The sequence below is a fragment of the Talpa europaea genome, assembly GCF_964194135.1.
Source record: "Talpa europaea genome assembly, chromosome: 10".
NCBI lineage: Eukaryota > Metazoa > Chordata > Mammalia > Eulipotyphla > Talpidae > Talpa > Talpa europaea.
The window spans coordinates 87,163,289-87,187,550 of NC_140077.1; the positions used below are offsets into that span (position 1 = coordinate 87,163,289).

The following is a 24,262-nucleotide window of genomic DNA, read 5'->3' on the forward strand; positions in this document are numbered from 1 at the left end:
TGTACCCAGTGCTTGTAAAGTAAGTAAATACATCTTTAAAAAAAAAAAAAAAAGAAAAGAAATGCTCACCTTAAATTTAACTGCTTCATCTGATAGAATAGAGTTTTGTTTTTTGGTTTCCTGGACATGCTTCTTTGATTCCTTGATCTGTATTTAAAAAAGCAGTAGGGATTCAGAAATACAGTGTGTCATATGTATCAGAAAATAAGCAGTACTTTATATGACTGCTCAAATTTGAATGGTTTATAGGAAATAATGAAATAACTGTTTCAAAATTAATAACTGATTTATAAAGGCAGATTCAAGCAGGAATCACTGGAGGAGGGAAAGGGAATGAAAATAATAATTATACCTTCTGTTCATAATCTAATAACTTTTGTACAAGTTCTGCGTTTTCTTTCTTGATATTCTTCACTTTCTCAGATATCTGCTGTTCAGTGACTGGGGGGTGGGGGGGAGGGTCAAGAAGATCCATATGGTTAGTTTATCTGAAACAGCCAATGATTTAGCAGCAGAGACACGTTACCTAAGAGAACATCTCAGCATTAAATAAGTCTTTAGAAAATAACCCACTTGATATCGTATACGGTATAAAAATGTCTAAATTTAAGAAATATATAATAAGTCCTATTTCACTGAGATTCCAATTTAAATTTCAAAGATAAGAAATACAGTAAAATATTTTTGCTCAATATCCTTTCCTTTATAAAGCACCGATCTTTTTAGAACATGTGACTTTAAATATAAGTCATTTGCAAAAAAAAAAAAAAAGAAAGCATACTGACTTATATCTCTAATTACTATTATTTAAACCATTAGCATAAAACACTGTAAAAAATATGCATTACATCCACATGCAAAGTCAATCTGCCCCAATTAAACTAATCCTCTTCTCCCTACCCCCACTAAGTGCTCCACCTCATCTCTGTTCGCATCTGGAAGCAACACCATCTACTCTCTATCACCCAAGTTAGTCACTTAGAACTAATAAAGCTTTCAGAAGTCAGTAAATCAATCAGATACAGAAGCAACTGCATCTACTTCTGGCTTATGTAAATTCATACCAAACAGCAATATTGAGGGAATAGCACAAGTAACAAAATAACTAAATATTTACCTTGATATACTCTACTCTTTACCTAAAAGAAAAATAAAATAAAATTTAATGTCAAAACATTTTATGAACAGGAAGTTTAGTTCTTAATAAATAGCCAAATCGTAACCAAATAAAATTTAATAATGGTTTTATTTAGCATAATGTAAAGCATTAAAAAAAGTTAAAAAACACTTCAAATTTAATTGGTAGTGATACTTCACAGCTTCCTTGTATCTGAGAAAATGCCCCATGAGGCTCGAGGAGACTTCACAAGTATCCAGGAAAAAGACCCTCCCTTTCAAGTGATTTTACAAGCACATGTAAGAAAAGAAAGCTTATTAACAACGAAATGTCTCTCAGAAAATTAAGAAATCAGAAGAAGAAAACTCAATGTTAGAAAGACATGCACGCAATTCGTTTAAACGCTTTTAACTATTGTGCTTGGATTGAAACTGACAGTTTTTCATCTGCAAAGCTCATTTATACAAAATAATTTTCCCCAATTATTTTATATAACTATAAAACAGAACGACATTTAGTATAACCATTAAATATATAGAAGGATATATACTTATATAAGCAAAATACATAAACATACAACAAAATACTGAAAAACTACAAGTCCCCTGGATATAAAAGTATTTTTACAATTTTGTTCTATTTCCATGCAGCCATTTTTACTGTGTGGGTGTTATGTATTTATATAACATATGGTTTAACTATGCTTCAAAGTCTTGGATTCTGCTTTTTTCCCACTTGTGATCATTTTCTGAGCTGCCTAATCACCCATTAAATTACACATTACTTACTGCAATTTAACAGTTCCCTACTATGTATCATTTATGATGTACCCTAAGAATTACAGTTCTGACTATCCTCATACACTATTCTTTAAGACATGACTGGCTTTTTTTTTTTTTTTTTCAAAGGTAGATTACTTGAGAGGGTATTAGATTATACACAAGGTTATGGACATTTTTAAGATTTCCTACACATGGTATACTACTTTTCAAGATGGCTGTAAGAGTTCCCAATTCTACTAATAGTAATCCTGCAAGTTTTGATATGAGATTTATAAGGTCTTCTGATTGAGATTATACACCTGTTGTCTTCACTTCAGTCTTTACCAACAAAGAATACACAAATTATTTTACAAGGCTATTTTGAATAAGCGTTAATTTGTGTTCATGTTGATAAATGAAAAAGAAAAGGACCAGTGATTATAAATAGCTCCTGTATTATGAGTCAAAATATAAATTATCTTAATTTACTCACAACAAGAACAGTTCTCCAGAAGAAAATAGAAAATGAAACAATTCCCAAAAAGACTGTCATGAGAACAGGCTTCCACGGCAGTCCATAAAAATCAGGCCCAGGCTGAACATCATCAGGCAACTTAGCAACCAGCTGAAATAGAAACATGAGAGAAGAAAATGGGAAACTTTAAAGGAATCACAGTGAAGTGATCACAAGAGACAGCCACAAAAATTCTACAACCACCACCATCAGGTAACTATGTCAACAAAAGTCTCCAGTGGTTTCCACTGCTTCAAGAAAGACAATACTAACAGCCAATATTTTGTGTTTGGCTTTAAGTGTTTTTAAAGTCTTTAATCTGAGTATTTTCAGGTTTGCAATAACCACTACTGCATCGTGTTACTTAATACACATCCAGAAAGACTCTGGATCCTACTTTGCTCTTCGTTGACTTTTATGACTTTAAAAAGTGACATGAGACCAAAAAAAAAAACCCCAAAAAACAAGGAACATATTGTAGAGATAATCACGTTTATGGCAGCTAGTAAAATCAAACTATAATGAATAATATGCTTGCAGATTTTCTCTCTGAATCCTTCTGTTTCCCACAGACACAGGCTGAGCGAGCAGAGCCAGCCCCGGGCCAGCGCGCAAGCGGGTGGGCGAGCCCGGGGCCCGCCGAGGCCGGCAGCGCAGCGCGCACCTGCCACTTCCGCAGGCTCGAGGCGCCCGGGCGCGCACGGCTCGCGCCGGCCGGACCCAGGCTCCACAGCGCCGGGCGTCCAGGGGACGGGACCCGCCGGGGGTGTGGACCTCGGGGGTGCCGACGCCCGCCGTGCCCGGCTCGTCCAGGGCTCGATCAAGAGAGGGCCACGGCAGGTGCGCCGCGGTCGGGGGCCCGGGCTCAGGACGCACGCGCGCGCCCGCCCGCCCGCCGGGGGCCTCGTCACCTCCAGGAGCTTGGTGATCAGGGCCGCGCAGAGCATCGAGAAGGATCCCAGCACCTCCGGGTTTCCCGAAGAGACAGGTGAAGAGGACACGGCACCCGGCACCGGGTCCATGGCGTCCGGACGGCGGGGGGAAGGTGATGCTTCCCAGCCGAACGGCGCAGGACCCGCTCCTCGACCGCTTCCTCCCGGCGAAAGCGCCAACTCAGGGGACGCCCCGCACCGTGAACTTCGCCTCCCCGACTGCGGACGCTCCTGCCCAGGAGCGCAAAGCGCGCTCCGAACGCGGCCCCGGCCCCGGCGGAAGTGAGCGCACAGACGCCCGGAGGGCGGGGCCGGCCGAGACACCAACGCCTGCGGGCGGGGGTGCGGGCGACATCAACGCCTGCGGGCGGGGCGGGGGAGGAGGGCGATGGGAGAGACCAACGCCTGCGGGCAGGGGAGCAGGAGAGACCAAAGCCTGCGGGCACGGCGGGGCACGGCGGGGGGGCGCGGGTGGGCTACCAGCGGCCCCGGCGGCTGGGGGTACTGGGAGCCCGCGTGCGCGCTAACCGGGGAGCTTCGAGGAGGACCAGGAGGAGGAGGAAAGTGGACGGGGCCAGCCCCTCACGCTGCCCGGAGCATCCCCTGCGCCCAAAAGAGACCAGAGTGCTGGCTGCCCAAGGCAGGACTGAGAGGAACCACCGCACCCAGGCTCTTTTAGCTCTTTTGGCCCCTCCAGGCCCCTGAGGGCTTTATTCCTTCCAGACCTTACAGGGTTCACCCTGCCTCCCATTCTCGCTGCTGCCCCTTCAGAAAGCCCTAGCCTGAGGAGTCCTGTCACTACCAAGTGCCTGTGGCGCCCATGTGCCAGGTCACGTGACTCGTGCCAAGAGGCCCAGGAAGGGTCTGGAAATCACTCTAAAACTCGAGGACAGAGCACGTTTCACCTGGGGGAACAATGTTTGCTGATTTTTAAAGTATGTCTTCTAGGTGACCACGAGGTCCGTTCAGAAGAACAATCAAGCAAGAAGGAGCAGAGATTTCCTGACCAGGAAGAAAGGTGGTAGAGGGTGCAAGAAGAGGTGAAGGCTGGCCCAAGAATACCCACACGCCCTGGAAAAACACAGAAAACCTGGACCCAACTGCTCTGGAAATTTCGGATGCAATAAAAAACTGTTGGGGGCGGTGGCTGTTTAATAAGTGGTGTTGGCATATGGATAGATAGATTTGGATAGCCTAGATAGCCATAAGGAAAATTCATAAGGATAAATTCCAAGTGAATCAGAGACCTACCTGAATCTAAAAAATAGAAAGTACTAGAAAAAATATGGGTGAATTTATTAGTGGGGAGCAGGCAAAATCTTCCTAATTATGCCTCAAAATCCAAGGGAAAAGATTTGTAAACTTGGTTAAAAAATTTGTCTAGCTCACAAAAATATACAAAGTTTTGGACAATGACAACTGTAGAAAAAATATTTGTAACACTATTACAGATATATCGTTAACATTTCTAAAATATGAAGAACTTTACAAATAAATGCAGAGGAAAGCCACTAGCAAACCTATAGAAAAATGGACTGAAAATGAATGGACAGTTCTCAGACAAATGAGAATAGCTGGCATATGAAACATGCTCTGTCTCATATATAGTACAATACAAACTGAACTTAAACTGTGATAACCAACATCTGACAAGTTGTTAGTGAATGATACAACCCCTTTGGGAATTTAGCGACATTACCTGCAGATGTCACAATCCCACTTCTAAATAGCTAGCTCAAAGACCAAAAAAGATCTATGGACAGAACTACGTTATTTCAGTTTCATTTGTTACAACAAAAGACAAAATAACCAAAATGACCACCAACAGATTGGCCAAATACACCAAAGTGTATTCCCCTCTGGAGATGGAAAAAAAAATCAAGTAATTCTATGTATTGTCAGGGTACAGTTTCCAGAATGATTTTTTTCTTTAATGTGAATGCAAGAATAGGCTACTGGGCCTCCCTAGTGGCGCAGGTGGTTGAGCGCAGCCCTGTGAAGCTGTTCGCAGGCCCCGCAGTGCCAGTTCAATCCCTGCCAGCCCCGGAGCAACCCACATGGCGAGCAGACCTCTCCTGTCTTGCCCGCTGCGCCCCTCAGCAGTGTATTTCGTCAGTCTGCCTGTTCTGTTCCCCGCTTTGTCTCCGGTGAATCCTCTCACCCTCCTGCGCATCTGGACTGTACCCGGGCTCTTGTATAAATAAAAATAAATCTTTTAAAAAAAAAAAGTATAGGCTACTACCTTTTATCTAAGAAAATAATGCGAGATGAATTTTTTTTTACAACTTTGAGGTAGAATTGGTGGGCAATAACTACACATAACTAAAGTGCACAACTTGATAAGCTTTAACATGAATACATCTGTGAAGCCATCATCCTGCTCAAGACTGAATAGATCCTGTACCTTCAAAAGTCTCATCCCCTTGGTAATTCCACCTCCTGCCCTTTGCATCCCTCATTGCCCCACCAAGAATAATTCGTGTCATAATAGATTACTTTGCATTTCCTAGAGATTTATACATGGATAATACACTGTGCTTTCTATTTTCTCTGGCTTCTCTCACTCACCATAACTTGAGACTCATTCGTGTTGCAGTTTATCAATAATTCATTCCTTTTTATTACACTTTCATTGCACGACTACCTCATAATTTATTCACCTGTTGATGGGTATTTGGGTTATTTCCAATGTTGGGCTGTTACAAAATGGAACTGCTTTAAGCATTGATAGACAAGGCCTTCTATAAATGTAAAATTTGTTTTCTGGGGTAAAGACGTAACCCAGAATGGATCATTTTACAGGGATATATTTAGCTTTTTAAGAAACTGACAAACTGTTTTCCAGAAGTGGTTGTATCATCTACATCCCCACAGCAGTGTATGATTATTTCCATCCTCCACATCCCCCTCTGCACTTGGTATAGTCAGTCTTTTCAACTTCAGTCATTCTAATTAAGTGTGCAGTGATAACTGATGGTGACTTAAATCTGAATTTCCCTAATAAGGATATTGAGCATGTCTCAAAATGCTTATTTGCTATCCTGTTATCCTTGGTGAGGTCTTATTTTACTGGGATATGTCTTTCCTTATTTATGAAAATAAATATTTGTGAGTTCTTTATATAATCTTGACGTGAGTCTTTTATCAAACATATGCTTTGTGACTATTCCTCCTATTCTGAAACTCATTTTTTCATTCACTTGATTAGGTATTTTGAAATGGATCAGTTTTGGTCCACGGATATTTCCAATAGTCCCACAGCCCTTTGTTGGAAAGACTTGCTCCACTTAATTGTTTTCTCCTCTTTGTCATAGATTCACTGCCATATTTCCATGGGTCTATTTCTGGATTGTCTATTCAGTTCCAATGATCTCTACCTTTTCACTGATTCTATGCTATCGTAATTACTGTAGCTTTATAATAAGTCTTAAAATCAGATTGTGTTTGTACTAGTGTAGATTCTTTGGAGTTTCTATATGAGCTGTAGAATCAGTTTGTTATACAAGAAAATCTCACTGGGACTTTGAGATTATGTTGACTATATTGATCAGCAATTTAGTACCCAGAAGGTAGTCTTTAAATACCATTTCCCAGTACAAGGAACCAAGACTCCTTAGAGAAATAGCTACTTCAAGATCTGGGGAAGAAGTATACAAGATGAGTTTGGAATATCTTGTCACTCTAGGAATCAAACAGGGTTTCAGGGACCATAAGGGGATGTCAGTGGAGTCCATGCGTCAAGCTGGAGAGGCTCTCAGCAATGGTGGGATGAAGTGAGCGATAGTAAGAATTACAACTGGGGTGAACTGAAACACAGCGCACATTTTTAAATCCATGACATATCATGGTTCTTAGAAACAAGTTAGAAGAAACAAAAAAAAAAATCATTTGGGCTTTCTTGGATAATGCAAGGAAGACAATTCATTATTTTGAAACACATGGAATCAAATATTTATTCTGTGTAACTAAACAAACCAAATCTCAATTTAAAGAACTGTTTCCCCAGGAAGAAATATTGCAGCCTTTAGATGAAGATGGAATGATACAATCAGACTAGCACCATTTTGCACACCGTAATATATTAACAAGGCTATTCAGTGTCACCAATGATAGTAACATTAAAAAGACAGGTACATCCAGACTTAAGATGTCTCCTGACAGACATACACAACATCCCCTATTAACTATTCTTGCCCCCCAAAATTAGACCTGAATCTGACTATCAATTCCTGGAAAATATAGAGGAACAGTCATACTAATTTATATCAGGTGATGGCAGTTAGCAAACTCAACCCATAAAGGACACCCAGAACCCAAACAGATGTAGTCAATGTATTCAATGAATACATTGTGGCAACCACAAACAAAAGGAGATAGAGTGAGTAGTGTGATACTTACCCCCCCCCCAAGATAGCTAGAAAACTAGATTAAATATATGGGGGGGAAAAGTTTTTCAGACCAAAAAAAAAAAAAAAAATGACAGGCAGCAAACAACTATGATTCTAAAGGGAAACAGATGAACCCTGTGATCAGCCAGCTTTCTATCTCCAGGCAGAAGTGTGCAGGGAAAGGGAGCAGAAAGATGGAGCTGCTAAGTACAGGAGATCCAAAAATCTGCAATCTCCTTCCCTCTCAGGTAGCACTGGAGCAGCACATGTAGAGAGTCAAATTCCTTGAGGATGGGCAAAGAACAACTACAAGGAAAAGAACCAGGAAGCTGAACAATCCCCAGAGTTCACAGAAGGTTGAGGGGAAGTGTGGTTGGGGGGACATTTGTGTTCCAGCTAGTCAGAGGGAAGTGCAGTGCTAAAAACTCAAGGCATTCTGTAAAACTGCAGGAGAATCCCACCTTAGCAGGAGGGCTATTCAGCTCTGGAGTAAAGACTACCCTACACACCTCCCTACCATTCTAAAAATAAGACTGATCCACAAGTAACCTAACAGCCTAGGCAAAACAAAGTAACACTTGAAAGGAAACCACTAAGAACAGGCACTCAACAATGTAACATTCACAGTGCCTAGTATCTTAAAAAAAAAAATCCTAGACATGTAAAATAGCAGCAGGAAAATGTATTCAATAACCAGCCGACTAATCTATCCACTAATACACCAAGAATTTGCAACATAAAAGACAGAATCAGGGCCAACCTGGTGGCACAAGGAGTTAAGCAGGGGATTAAGAAGCAATCCACCACCTCTGCAGCTCAAGTTCAATCCCCCAGCAGGCCAGGGAAAAACCCACATGGCAAGGCAGACCTCTCCTGTCCCACCCGCTGCTCCCCTCAGCAGTGTATTTCAGTCAGTCGGCCTGTTCAGTTCCCTACTCTGTCTCTGGTGGATCCTCTCACTCCCTGCATCTCTGGCCTGTACCCCAGCTATTGTATGCATAAATAAATAAATCTTTAAAAAAAAAAAGACATAATCAAATAGCTTACATATCAGATAATCAATAAAAGAACAATCCACATCTCAGGAAGCTTCTTAAACAGAAATTAATAAGCCGATTCTATAATTTGTGGAAATGCTAAGGAACTGTAATGACCAAAACAATTCTGCAAAAGAACTACCCTACTACTGCAAGACTATAAATACTATAAATAAAAAATTAAAAAAAAATGTGGTACTGCCTTAGGGAAGAAATAAAGGGAACAGAATAGAGTACAGAAAGAAGAGCATATACATGGTCAACAGACTATAAAACTCGAGGTCATGTGAACTGGGAAGAAACAACTGAGTCTACATGGAGGAAAAAGATGCAACTTGGCCTTACTCTCACACCCTTCACAACAATTAATTAAATTAACTAAAACACAAACCTAAACATGAAAGGTATAATTATAAAACTTTTGGAAAACATGAGAAAATTCCTTAGGTAAGAAACAAAAAGGACCAACCATAAAAATGAAAATTAATAAAATGGTGTTTATCAAAATTTAAGACTTGCTCTTCAAAAGACAATGTTAAGGTCAAGCCATATACTGAAAGAAATTATTTGCAAGATATGTATCTGAGGAGTTGTATCCAAAACAGATGAACTCTTAACACTTCAGTATTTAAAAGGAAAAGAGATCAAGTCGGTACCCAATGATACCCCAGACTACCAAGTAAGAATCTATCTAATGAGTATTTGACACTTCACAAAAACTATTCCATAGGGCCTCCCCGGTAGCGCAGCAGTTGAGCGCTGGGCTGCGAGGCTGCCCGCAGCCTCTGCAGTGCAGGTTCGATCCCCGGCCACTGGCGAGGGTCCCACATGGAGCACAGACCTCTCCTGCCGCCCGCTGCTCCCCTCAGCAGTGTACTTCGGTCCTTCTGCCTGCTCTGCTCCCTGCTCTGGCTCTGGTGAATTCTCTCACACTCCCGGGCTTCTGACTGTACCCAGTGCTTGTATAAATAAATAAATAAATAAATCTTTAAAAAAAAAAAAAAACTATTCCATAAACATTGCCCAGTTTTCTACTTCTCATCTGCTTTTGATGTACCCTTTTCTTTAGACTTTCAGAAATCAGAATTATACCTTTTCCCTCTTAGAATTTTTTATTTCTAGCATAAATCTCTGTTCACATGGGCCATCAGAAGGCTTTCTTGACAATACCTTTCAAATGAGTGTCAGATGTGTTCTCCCTCATCACCAGAGGCCACATCCTACACCAGCACCTTCACTCTGCCCAAGCCTAAAAAGGGCTCTGCATAGCTTTACAAATGAATAAAGGATTCCTTCTGTATCTGGGGCTGTGAGAATTTTTAAGGCATGATGATTCATTCAAATAATCTAATAATGAGTTCTGACACTCACTTACTTACTGAAAATTTCATTATTCTAACTACAAGGTTCACACTCTTGACTGGACAGCTGCCGTGGACCACCCGACCATGGAGAGAACCCTAGCTTTCCCATCCTGGTGGCCTTTCTCCCGATTTCCCCAGGTAGTTGATGTCTATACTGCCCATCCACACCCCTATCTGGGTATAGATCTGTATACCCAAATCTACAGAATGCTGGGTATACACTGCGCTTCACACTACTCTGGACAACAACTACTCTGGACAACAACTTCATCTACTCTGGACAACAACTGGAGTCGGAATTACCTGCATTTTAAAGATGAGGAAGCTGAGGTCCTTAGTTCAGTAACTGCTCAAGCTTCTAAATGACGAATCTGAAATTTGAAATGGGATCATCCTCGCTTTCCAAAACCCAGGCTTTTTACAGAACCAACCAAACAAACAAAAACCCTCATTCTTAAATAAGTCTTGAAGTAATGGAACCCAGAGGAAAAATATTTTTTATGGAGGGATACTGGATAACACCAAGGGCAACTTTGCCTTCTTCGAAAGCTATCTCCAAGAAAAGTCCGATTGCAGCGAAGACCACAAGGGGGAGCTAAGTCCTAAGGAGCTCAGTGTAAATGTCTCCTTTGGACCATGACTTCTTTTTTAGAAGGCGGCACATACCCTGCTGTAATGACTCTTTCTAAGAAACAAATCTGATCATATTCCTTTTCTTGTTTAAAATTTTCAAAGGCTCCTCAATCCCTAACAGTCTAATACCACTTTGAATGACGTACAAATGATACACAACTCCCTTCAGCTTAGCCTGTCTTCCTCGGAAAGACCACCCTCCAACACTACAGTGCAACCACAAAACTAAGCTTCTCCAGCTTCTCCTCCAGCTCTCTGGCTAGGTTACTTCTTTCTGACCATACCCCACTTCACCGCCTCCTCCAGCACCTGTATTCGGCAACAAAATAGACATCAAACTCCCCTTTGTCCTTCAACTCTGCTCAGAACAAGTGTCACTCACTTCTACCTTCTCAGACCCTCCTCCCAGGGGAGTCAACTCACTGGACATCCTGCTCCACATGGTAATCCTCTTCCTGCCCACAATCTTATGTTCTAGGGGAATGTCTCTCTCTCCCTGCTAGCCTGAAAGGCCCTTGAGGAGAAGAACCATGTGTTTGTACCCAGCTGACAGGCAGCAAACCCTCTGCTAAGTGCTGAATGGAACTAAGACCCCATGACAGCTACGCCTGTGACCTGTTTCCCAGGTCCCCTTCAAAGGACCAGAGCCCTTATCATCAAGACACTAAGTTCTTCATGCTCAAAGTCAACTTAAAAGCTGGATCATCAACAGTCTATCTGAAGATACTGTATTGGTCAAACTTACCATCTTGGTTAAATAAAATATGAATGAAGATAATAAAAGGACTGCATTTTCCAAAAGTGTGCCACTGGCCGGCTCCTCAGCAATTGCTTCTGGCTGCTCTTTTGCATCAATGATGGGTGTGGCCTCTGTTCTAATTATCCCTAAAATTGAGGGGGAAAACAAGTATTTTATGTTTTATAGTAAGAATTACTTCTCTTCATTTTCATTATTTATGGAAAGTCAGTCACCATGCAGATATGTAGTTCTCTCCTTTTTTTTTACAGTTGAAGCGCGGGAGGGTGAGAGAATTCACCAGAGCCAGAGCAGGGAACAGAACAGGCAGAGTGATGAAATACACCGCTGAGGGGAGCAGCGGGCACGGCAGGAGAGGTCTGCGCACCATTTGGGACCCTCCCCTGTGGCCAGGGATAGAACCGGCGCTGCAGAGGCTGCGGGCAGCATCGCAACCCAGCGCTCAACCGCTGCGCCACCAGGGGAGGCCCGGATATGTAGTTCTCTTAAAGACAATCATAGAGAGAAAAAAAAATTCAAATCCCCACTAGAGGCCTCATAACTCAACTACACCCAACCTACTCTATCCTTCTTGGTGCCTCCCATCTCACTGCTGGCAACCCACTGCTATCTCAATGATATTTACTTATGGGAAGTGAAAAAAAACGCAATTTTGTACTTTCTCCACATAGACAACGTCCTATCTGCCCAATATTTATTTGGTGCGGTGAAGCACTGTATTAAGACACAGCAGGCAAAGAATGATTACAAAACAATCAGTTTGCAGACTTGTCAGTGGGATGCACCCAGGCTTATTATGCAGAGGCAGCACCTGGCAGGTACCCAGGACTTGGAGCTGAATGGACGGAGCTACACAACAGAGAATGTGGTCAATGCCAAGGTAGACTACAAGGAATCGCTTACAGGGCAGCAGCGTGACTTGGCACTCTGTGCGAGAGGTAGGATTCCAGCATTGCCAGGAAGGATTCCTGCATGAAGAGGTGGTAGGGAGGGGATTTCAGTATGGGTTTGGGATCTGGGTATTTTGTGCAAACAGCTCAAAGTCCAGCAAGCACATGTGAGAAGCTCAGTTCTCCTCCAACCTGGGGTCTCCTTCACACTGCCTCTGAACCTGACCTATGGTGAAGTGTCCCACCTTGTGTCAGCACTCAGCCTGAGGGTAGGAAGGAAATTTTGGAAAGATAATCCTGCAAAGGCCGCTGATACTATTTTGGGGTTGAACTTAAGGGGCAGGGCACAAAAATCTGCTTTTAATTCTGTAAGAATTTTTTCCAGTCCTGAAAGTTTTTGAGAATAATAAGTCTTAATGGTGTGTGGCTCATTTTCAACAAACAAGATTTTTTTGAACTGGGAATTGGGGAACTGGGCCTCCCCTGGTGGCGCAGGCGGTCGAGCGCCACGCTGTGAAGCTGTCTGCAGCCTCCGCAGCACCAGTTTGATCCCAGCCAGCCAGTGAGGGTCCCACATGGCGCCGCAGATCTCTCCTGCCTCGCCCGCTACTCCCCTCAGCAATGTGTTTCACCAGTCTGCCTGTTCTGTTCCCCGCTGTCTCTGGTGAATCCTCTCACCCTCCTGCACATCTGGCCTGTACCTGGGTTCTTATATAAATAAATAAATCTTTAAAAAAAAAAAAAGAAATGGGGAACAGTATATGTGAATGCAACATCCTTGACATGAAGGCCTCTGATAGGTCACTTCCTCTCTGCCAGGGGCAGCATCACGAGTCCTGCTGGACCTGTGCTTACAGACTAACCTTTAAAACACAAAAACAGCAATGACATCATGCATTCAAGTTGTACAGACACACAACTGCTATTCACTGACTGGAAAAATGGGTGGGTTATACAGACAGCAGAAAGCTACTGAGACCATCACAGGTGTTTTTTTCTTTTTAAAACTATTTTCTGGGCCTCCCCAGTGGCGCAGCGGTTGAGCGCTGGGTTGCGAAGCTGCCCGCGGCCGGTTCGATCCCCGGCTGCTCCCCGGCCACTGGAGGAGGGTCCCGCATGGCGCGCAGACCTCTCCTGCCGCCCGCTGCTCCCCTCAGCAGTGTACTTCGGTCCTTCTGCCTGCTCTGCTCCCCGCTCTGGCTCTGGTGAATTCTCTCACCCTCCCGCGCTTCTGACTGTACCCAGTGCATGTATAAACAAAACAAACAAACAAACCAGCAAACAAATAAATAAAGCATGCCTCTATAAAAATAAATAAATAAATAAATAAGTAAGTAAGTAAAAAATAATTAAAAAAATAAAAAATAAATAAAAAAAAATAAATAAAACTATTTTCTCATTCAAATCAAATCCATTTCCCCACACACATCCCCTGGGATGTTTACTAAATTCTGGAATCAAGTGCCACTCACAAACATGGGCCCACACCGCCCAAACCATTCACAGTGTTCAGATCCTTTCTATGATCTTATAGTAAAAAGACACCTGGACATAAATATCCCCTTCGTGGTTTGAAAATAGGTTTCACCAAGTCCAGATGGCAAATGAAGAACCAACCTTTTCTACTGGGGAAGCAGGTGGGGGCTGGAGAGAAGGGGCTGGGAAGACAAATACCATTTGTGAGTTTCATAGCAGTCTCTCAAACTAATTTCAATGGATCAGAATTTCCTGAGGGCTTGTAAAACAGATTGCTGGTCTCCACCCCCAGAGTTTCTGATGTTGTTGGTCTGGTTGAAAACTACTGTTTTAGAGCATAAGGCTTTTTAAGAATAGTATTTTAGACTGAAATTATTTACATAAGCTAACAACAGCCAAAGAGTGGTTTGAAGGTTTGAAGTTACAATCTCTGGCCTCTTTCCTACTGTCATCTCCATCTGTCTCAGCTCCTGCTTTCCTCTCGTTCCTCGTTTTAAGCTCTTTCATACCTGTGTTATTCTCCTATTTCCTCCCCATAAGGTCTTCATGATATGCTTCTACTCTGCAAAGAAAAATTAGCAAGCCTTACCTGGGTCTACTTCGGTCTCAGTTTTTGGCTTCTGTGACACTTCTGAGGTCCCAGTGTCACTAGTCACTGGTTGATCCCAATGGCTGGGCTCCCCGGGAATCTGCATATTAAGTCCTTCTGTTTTATCGTGTGGGACGTTATCTTCAAGTGGTGGTTGGAGCTCTACGGGGAAGAAGAGTGCTTGATGACCCCTCCATTCAGCACCTCCCACTGGGCAGCATGCCCTGTGCTCCACTGCAGACACCTTGCCACTGCCCTCCTAGCAGGCATCCATGCAGCAGCACTGGGCAGGATGGTGAGAATTGCAGCTGCTTTCATCTCACACCAGAGATGGCTAATCTATATAACAAAACTGCCAGCTATTATTCTAAAATATTTCATAAATACATTTACAGCAGGGGCTTCAATAACCAAACTTTCCTTGGCAAACCTGCACATGGCCACACACACTTCTTATGTACATTGTACAAAAGACAGTTTTCCAGTCAAAAGCAGAAACAGGAAACACCCTTCTTACAGAACGAACCTGACCTCTTGCCTACTGGCATGCCTGTCTCACTAAGCTGGTACGAGGAAGTCATGGCCGCTTGCTGAGATGTCTTGCAAATATTCCCAACTATATCACTCTAAGAATCAGAAAGTAAACCTGGTTCATTCCTAAGGGGCTCAGGGCATAGTCCAGTACAGCCCACACCAAATAGGAATTTCTTTGAAGCTGATAGTTCACCCTGAAAATTCATTTGGGTTTTGCATCCTAATCCAAAATACATCTACTTTGATAAAATATTCTACTCTCCAAATTCTCACCAAAAAAAAAATGGCATTCTGGAAAGACATTTATCCTGTGGCCTTACTGTGTCAGTACTCTATCATAAACCCTGGATTGAAATATCTCAGTTTGAAAAGCATGGAAGTAAAGAGAGTGGAACCAGGAATCAGATTATGTGAGTGGTGCCAGGTCAATTCAATTGGTATCTACTGAATGGCTTCTGGGCTTAAAAAGCAGAGTTAGAATCCTCTGAATTCTGGTTCCATCCTTGAATAATTTGAATTCAAGAAGCCAAGGGTGAGGTAGAATTTAACTGACCTACCTAATTGTTCCAAAAAGGCAATAAAGAACATGCACCCCCAAAGATGGAAGTTGGGAAAATGAAGGAACTCAGGCGAGGTATTTGATTTAAAAATTATGCAGATCGGTCCTTAGTAGGACAGCAGTTATTTTATGATTAAGAAATTGTGCTCAAGGGCCTCCCCAGTGGTTCAGCGGGTTAAATACAGCACTGTGGAGCTGTCCACAGCCTCTGTGGCGCAGGTTCGATTCCCAGCCAGCCACGGAGATTTCCACATGGCACTGCAGACCTCTACTGTTGCACCCGCTGCTCCCCTCAGCAGTGCGTTTCGGTCTTTCTGCCTGTTCTGTGTCCCACTCTGTCTCTGGTGAATCCTCTCACCTCCCGTACCTCTGGCCTGTACCCCAGTTCTTGTATAAAAATAAATAAATCTTTTAAAAAAGAAATTGTGCTCAAAAAGAGAGAGAAAAACTGGGGTGGAAGGAGAGATGGATGGATGGATAAGATGACTGAATGATAAAGGGTAAGATGGATGGCTGGAGGATGGATGGAGAATACATATAAACAATGTTCAAAAAACACCTTTCATACTTTTCCATGAAATGTGTACCTTAACAGGTATAATTTGTGCATCATTTTCTTGTTTATATCTTTGTCTTTTTATCACAGGTCCCTTTGACAAAGCTAACAGTCTCAACAGCCCTAAGGCAAAACAAGGCAAGAAATCCTTACCCATGCTCCAGCCTAAAAGGATGGCAGGAAGAATGTCAACTGTGGACAGAGCTTTACAAATAAAGGTGAGGCGCACAAACGCCTGTCTTTCAAGCCCCACTTCATGGCCACAGGCAGGTACTTTACCTTCCAGGGGTCCACCCCAGTCATCTTCTGGAGGCTGTGGTGTTCCCAGTGGCACTGTCTCCTCCACTGTGGAGTGTTTGTACCTGACAAAGTAGATCAGGTCCTGAATATCATCGAGCACAGCCGCCTCTTCAAATATGATATTGTCCTTCATTCCTAGGTCTCCATTTTCCGTGACACGAGCATCAAGCATCTTCTCTGCTACACTCAGGATGTGTGACTCGGAAGCCCGAAAGACCTTGTCTAGGACTTTGTCCACATTATAAGGCAGGCTGTCCTGTTGTGCTTCCTTCAGCTTTAGTGACATTTCTCGAAACATGGCTTCTAGCTCTTGGACATCAAAGTACTTCTGGAACCTCTGCAAAGACTGCTGGTCTTTAAAGAAGCTGTTTATTATGGGCAAGTCTTTCATGCTGTCACTATGCTCTGCCGTTGCTTCTGCATGTGGGGTCCAGGGTGGCAGGTCCTCCTCATGGCCCTCAGAAGCAGATCCCTGGCTTTCTGTGCCCATCAACTTCTCCTCTGAGTCCTTCTGGCCCTCCTTTGAGAGTTCTTCTGGCCCAGGCTTCTGGGAGAGCCTGGAGTTCTTCAGGAGGTCCTGGCGGTCGTCATCTTCAAGATAAGCAGAGTCTTTATCCTTAAGCATTTCCCCTAACCCCGGAGTCCGATTTTTCTTCATGTCAGGAGAGTCACTTATTTCAGGGGGGTTCTGGGCTTCCTCACTCACAAAAGGACTTCCTTTTTCAGGCACAATACTCCCCAGTCCTCTGCCTGCTGGTTCTGTACCTTTGTCCCCAGTTTCACTTTTTCTTTCCCTTTCCAGAATCACATTAGTTTCTTTGATTTCTTTAGTTTCTGGATCAGCGTCAACAGTGCCTAAAGCAGCTCCTTCAGGGACTTGCGGGTTGGCAGCTAACAGACCGTCTTGCACTTTAGGGGGTTTTGCTTGGGCCTGCTTTGCGCTTACAGCATTTTCATCCTCCAGGAGTTCTTCAGAGGGGTCATCATCTTCTGCCCCTGGTTCCTCAGGAGGGAGCCCTGGCACTCCTACGCCCACAGTGAGGCCTGCAGCCACTCCAGCCCATGTACCGGGCACTGGACTGTGAAGAACAGACTCTTCATCAGTGGCCTCTTCTCTCACCTCGTCCCTTGAGTGACTCATCTTCTCATCCATGTGCTTATTAGCTGCAGCAGCCACCTCTCTTTCCTGATGTCTGGAAAGATTTCGTCCCCAAATGGGAACCTCCTCTTCCAGCTCTCTTGGCAAGCTAATTTCATCTGGAGAGGAGAAGCGGGGTTGATTTTGGGTTTGCAGAAGCCGTTCTTCTTGAAATGCCTCACCTGGATGCTCCACTGAAAGTGGGTGTGTTTTCGACCCACTTCCAGCCACAGCGACTTCCTGCACAAGGTTTTGGGATATATTGTGCTGATTATCTCCCCCAGGCTGTGCAACATCCATGGATTCCTGTTTCACCTTTTCTCCGTCCAGTTGCTTCCCTGTGGCCGGGGGTGCCAATTTGCTTTCTGAGTCCCCTCCCAGAATCTGTTCCCCAGGCTTTTCTGCCCCGAGCATTTCTTTTGAGATTTGAACAACTGCTACTTTGGGATCACTTTCTTTATTATCAAAGGCTGATTTTAATGTTTCTTGACCCTTTCCAGAGGCTGGCAAAGTGTTTTGGTTGCTGCTTTGAGTCAAATGGGGCCTGGTCACACCTTCTTGCTTTTCAGCCTCGGTCTCATCTTCCACGAGGCTCCTCTTGGATTCTACTTTCTTTTCTTTTCCTTCAGCATGGATTTCTTTGTCTGCTTCTGGTTCCTTGTCATTATCTGTCTTAGAGACTTCTGCAACCAAAAGAGCATCTCCTGCCTCTTCAGGGTCAATGTCATCTCTTGCTGATGATGGCTTTCCCCATTTGCTCTCATCAGCCCCTTCCTTTCCTGCCTCTGTATTAGAATGCTCAGAAAATGTATCTGTTTTGTCTTTACCCCCTGTAGCAACAGAGAAAATAGTGTCCTCCTCCCAGGTTGTCAAAATATGTTTAAGGTCATTTTTGATGCTGGGGAGCTGAGTTTCCCTAACCACATCCCCCTGGCTTGGATTCTGCTCTTTATCTGTTGAGTGTTTCTCTATTCCTGGTTTCCCTGAAATTTCCTTATCTTCTCCATGTGTAAAGGTTAGCAATGGTAGCTCATCAAAGTCTTCCTGACTCTCCTCTTCTTCCTTCCCAACTGTATAATATTCAGCATCCAATTCCTCATCAAAATCGTCTTCTAATGAAGTAACCAGTCTGGTTGTCTCATCATCAGAGACCAAGGCATCAGCAGTTGAGGCAAATTTGGTTTTCAAGTCCAGAGTCATTTCTGTTTTCAAAAGTTTGTAAGCATCAATCTTCTCCTGTTCAGTTGAGATTGGAGAACTATTGCTAGTTTTGTTGTTTTCACTTTCTGGCACTTTTAATTGCTCGTGCAGAATTTTTTCAAAGGGCTCAAATGCAGACCTCTCTCCCTGAGTGGGATGGGTCTGACTGTTGACGTGGGGCTGTTTCATTTGGCCCTCATGTCTGTCCTTGAGTACTTTATTGTTTTCTAAGAAGAGACTTTCGCTTTCCTCTGAGTTGAAGTCTTCTAGTTCAGGTTCGGGGTCACTTTCCTCGGATACTTCAGGAGATTTTCCCACAAGCTGAGATTTTTCTACAGTTTTCTCAGAATCTCCAGTTGTGGAATCGTGCAATTCCAAAAATCTTAACAGTTCTTCTACATTATAATTATCAAAATCATCTCTTTCTCCATCAAAACAAACAAAATCTGTCTCCTGTGAAGCAAAGAAAAACAATGGTGTGTCACCAACCAAGTGTTACAAGAGTAAACTCTCCACGCTGGTGAAAAAGGCAGCCTCAAATTCATGTCTGGCGTTAGAGAGGCTTTTGTGGCAACTTTGGGCAACGACTGTAGTTGGACAGCCAGCAGATGAGAGGTGGAAACCCACTTTTCCTGGCTTCCTGAATCCATGAGAAAGGATTCCTACTTGAGTAACACTCCTGGCCTCCCTTCATTCTCTCTTTCCCAGGGGAGGAAAGTGGCCCAGGACTCTGCTCTCCACCATCACCCCCCTATTTTGTTTGGGACCTGCTGGAGGGAACACACATCCTCCCCTCCATGTTTTAGTCAGACGGTCCACTGTGGGAATGCTCCCAGTTAGTGAACTCTATCCATGGCTGGGAGAGCCCACCTTCTTATAGACTGTTGTGTGAGAAAGCCCATTCTTTCTACACACTTAGCCCATATTTGCCAAAAAGCTTTATCAATAAATAATGGTGACATTATGCTCTCCATCTCTCTGGCTCCTGTGTCTCTCAATTTGTTCTGAATACAAGTAGAGGAAAGGCCCCACAACTTGCAACGCCTGTGCCTGATTTTCTAGGAATTCACCTCATAATAACTTTTCCATGAGTACCTGGAAGACCAGCCAGTCTCTCTGTCATGGTTCTGTTTAAGCTGCACTTCTCAGCTTACCCATCTAGACCCAGCAGAGTCACCCTGCTGTAAGGCTCAAGGTCAGCACAGACTTTTGACTTTTAATTTCCTTGGGTTGGGAAAGATAAATCAGCTTATGAAGTATCTTACTGAGATACAGGTGTGTGTGGTAGGGAAAGTAATTTAAAGGGACAAAGAATGGTGTCCAGGGGGAGGCTCCATTTAGTTATCACAAGTACAATGTGAAAACAAGATTCAGTGAGGGATATATTCCACTGTAAATCAGGAATCTAGCTGTCACTAAGATCTGCTTGCAGGTATATATGTAAAACTATGTTCTTCCTTTCCTCCACTGATAAACAAATTGACATAAAAGGGATGATAGAGAAAAGTTTAAAAAAACAACAGAGATATTTTCTCCAATCTAAACTTTTGCAATACTCTGAGATTTGGTCAATGTATTAGGGCTGGATGATTTTGTCTTTCTGTCACATGCATTTATAAGTGACAAAAAGAAGCATGCAGGGAAATTCCAATGAGAAGGCAGAATCCAAACCTGAAGGTCTATGGGACCAACAACTGGATGTTTCACATATCTATCTCTTCATTAGGAATGAGACCAAAATGCAACAGGGCTGATTTTGTGACCCTCAAGATTAACATGAAATTTTAAGGACAGTAGTATTCCCACCACTTCCTCTATTCTGCCAGTCTCATCTATGAATAGCCCCAGACCAGATGCCTGCATACTCCGAGGCAACTCCCAGAGCTGTTCAGAGATTTGTGAATGAAGGTGCCCATCAATGACTATCAATTTTAAAACTCCAGAAAATAATTAGCTAGAACACAAAATCCTTTTCATCACAAAGCCAGTTTCCATCAGTGCACTCTGAGGAAAGCTTTATAGGATGTGCACTTCCATCTTGCAGATCTGAGACTGAACCTTACCAGAAAATCTCAAATTCCCTTTTACAAATCTGTAACATAATATCCTCATGATTATGGATGAAAATTCTCGCAAACCTGCATTTCTGGCCTAGCATATCACTTATGGTTTGATTAATGTATCTTGTTTAATTAGACCTGAGAGGTCTAACTGCTATCCAAAGAGTAGTTTTCAAATCGGGATGCCTTCCTTTTTTGCTCATAAAAAGAATCATTCATTCCTAAATTTAATAATTAATAACAAAGATACTGAAGTCTTAATTTTTCTCATATAAGGTAGCAAAGAAAAGCCTGCATAAGAGTATAGCCCAGTATAAGAACACCAGCTTCAAAGTGAGAGGTAAGTGTTAGGTTATGATAAAAAGTTCTGTAAATGCTTTTCAAGCTTTCCTTTCCTTTTAATTTTTAAAGGCAGTCTGAGTCTCACTTAAAATCTGATACACAAACGTTAACTTGCTTCTATTTTTTCCTGGCCAAAACACATTCAAAGCCTTTCAAAATTAGTTCATAGAATGTAACTTATGAATCCGTAAACAAATTTATAGCTGAGAATGAAAAAAAAAAAAAAAAAAGCCCTCAACTCACATCTGCTGGAACTTGTAATTCTTCTTTAGTATATTTGTGGACAACTTGGATTAAATCCTTTGGAAAATATCCAAAAGTACGCCCCACCTATATGAAAGAATGGGCAAAAGAGAAAAATAGCAATCAAACCTCTATACAAGAACTAAAATTAGAGACTGCTTAGTCATGAGAAAAAATACACAGATATAGGAAGTTATAACCACAAGGAGAAACAGTTGCTAGCATGATTCTATAGATTATTATTGCCATAAAAATTAAGTACAAAATAATGCAAAGTAAACATTTTCAAAACCAGAGAAGTTTTCTTTCAACATTCAGTCTAATTCAAGCATAGGGAACCTAAAGTTAGATTTGTGAAGCAGATAAAAGCTCCATAAAAGACAAATTTATTTTATACTATATGATTAGAAATTATGCAAATCAAAGCTAGTTAGAAATCCAATTCCAAATAACTTCCAGCAAGAACTGACCTGCACATTTCACAGCACTGCTCATAAACCAAGATTTGTATATCTCTATGAAATCAATCAACAGCAGCCATAAATATTTGTTTATTATTTTTTAATATAAATTTTTTTAATAGAGGCATATTTTATTTATTTATTTGTTTGTTTGTTTGTTTGTTTTGTTTATACATGCACTGGGTACAGTCAGAAGCGCGGGAGGGTGAGAGAATTCACCAGAGCCAGAGCGGGGAGCAGAGCAGGCAGAAGGACTGAAGTACACTGCTGAGGGGAGCAGCGGGCGGCAGGAGAGGTCTGCGCGCCATGTGGGACCCTCCTCCGGTGGCCGGGGAGCAGCCGGGGATCAAACCGGCGCCGCAGAGGCCGCGGGCAGCTTCGCAACCCAGCGCTCAACCGCTGCACCACTGGGGAGGCCCAGCCATAAAAATTTAAAAGCTAAAAGAATGCAAAATTTCTGAAATGTGTGACCCCAACATCAAAAAGCTAATACTGGTTGCTATTATGAGTTATAGCAGCTTTTTCAAAAACTAGATTTTCAAGTATTTGGAGAGAAAATAAAATTCATACTCCTCTACACACACATCAAGCAAATAATCTCTATAGTAAATAATCCCATTTGTCTACACCACTAACAGCTAAGGGATATGCAATGTGTCCTCTTGAGACACATACACTCTTTTATTAGTACAGTCTCAAAGGGAGATCTCTTCCCAATCACTAAAGAAGGCGCCTGACACGCAGATCAAGTGCGGAAAGAATAAAAAGACTATCTTATCACTAACTCCTAAAATATCCTCATTATGAGTGTTCTTATTATATCTGGCAACTCTCTGAAAGCCTGTAGTAGTGGTGGAACACTGCCTTGAGATTAGATAAAACAGGGCAATTAAAAACTGCCACATGGGCAGTTCAAGTCAGAAAACTCTGAGAAACCAAAAAAGACTGCAGGATGAAAACTAGGGAGAAATGATTCATTTTTAAGAAAGTGAGAGTTTTTCATCTACTAAAGTATAAGCCTCATGAAATGAGAGGGGAACCTGAGGGAAAATACACTTCCATCCCAGGAAAATTTTATTAAGAGAAAAATTTGGGGAAAAAGGGAAGGAAATCATATATATGTGGAGAAAGGAAAACCATTTCTCTTTATGTAATCTCTGTGAATGAGATGACAGGCAATAGGACTCCACTTTTACACTGGGGGAGGGGAGGCCCTATTTCTTGTTAAAATGTTGCAGGATCTGAGCTTTCAAGACTAGAAATGATCTTCATGTCTCATTTTGTTCCATATATCATCCCTGCCAAAGACTGTTGATTTGATTTGAAAAAGGAAAAAAGAAAAAGAATATTGTTTCAAAAGAACAAAATCTGCATAAGCAATGATCAGGACAAATGTCAAGAAGGGAGACTATGAAAGGAAATATTCTCCCTGAAGGATGGGTAAGACAGGGCCCCTCCAGCAAGTAAGTCTTCCAGCAAGTAAGACTGTGCCTTCCAGTAGCCGAGACAGCACGCTCACCACCTGTACCGCCACAAAGCCATAAAGGGAGGGAGGACAGGGCAGTGCAAACAAAGCACCATCTAACAATGAAAGAGACAGCCAAGGTCTGTAGCTGGTGTTATGGATAGTGTGGCCCTGGGCAGGCAGACTGGGACACTGGGACGTGGGACCCCGGGAGATAGACAGGCTTTCTAGAGGTGAATGCAGTCAAGAGAAAAAGTATAGAGGTAGGAAAACTCCAGTGGAGTTCACTTACTTCAATGCACAAACTCCGCCACTCTATAACAAAGCAGGTACAGGGCCTCCCTGGTGGCGCAAAGGGTTAAGATGCAACCTGCGAAGCTGTCCGCAGCCACTGAGGCATAAATTCAATCCCTGGCTGGCCAGGGAGCTACCCACATGGCACAGCAGACCTCTCCTGGCTTGCCCGCTGCTCCCCTCAGCAGTGTATTTCAGTCAGTCTGCCTGTTCTGTTCCCCGCTCTGTTTCTGGTGAATCTCCTCACCCCCCACACCTCTCGCCTGTGCCCCAGTTCTTACATGCATAAATAAATAAATCTTTTTTAAAAAAAAAAAAAAAAAGGTACAGGGCAAAAAATTCCCAAGAGTAAATATTATCAAGTAATCTCATTGATGGGGACAATGAAAGAAAAAGAACTGATTCTTCCAAGTATACAATGGCTCACCACAGGGGTGGTGGCCTTTCTGGATTCCTGTCTGTCTTTCTGGAAGCAGGTTTCTCGAGCCTTATTTTCTGTTGTTTGCTGTTTTATTGAAAGTGATCATTTTCCCACTTGGGGCTGGGTACTTCTCTCAATTTGGACAACCCTCAGAACACCAGGGACTCTCACTATTTCAAGTTAATAAACAGTTCACACATCACACTTTTTAGGAAGGGACAATAACTCATA

General features: G+C 42.7%; 1 protein-coding gene across 1 annotated transcript in view; it reads right to left on the minus strand.

The window, feature by feature from the left end:
- MIA3 (MIA SH3 domain ER export factor 3) overlaps positions 1-24,262 on the minus strand; it is a gene marked incomplete at both ends in the record, with an annotated part of 44,262 nt that overhangs the window by 15,369 nt on the left and 4,631 nt on the right. The window contains 8 exons of the mRNA XM_084245558.1: positions 70-147; positions 353-441; positions 1,118-1,139; positions 2,372-2,503; positions 11,492-11,631; positions 14,459-14,620; positions 16,387-19,198; positions 21,391-21,477. Of these exons, the coding sequence (XP_084101684.1) occupies positions 70-147; positions 353-441; positions 1,118-1,139; positions 2,372-2,503; positions 11,492-11,631; positions 14,459-14,620; positions 16,387-19,198; positions 21,391-21,477 (3,522 nt within the window). The remainder of the gene's footprint in view (positions 1-69; positions 148-352; positions 442-1,117; positions 1,140-2,371; positions 2,504-11,491; positions 11,632-14,458; positions 14,621-16,386; positions 19,199-21,390; positions 21,478-24,262) is intronic.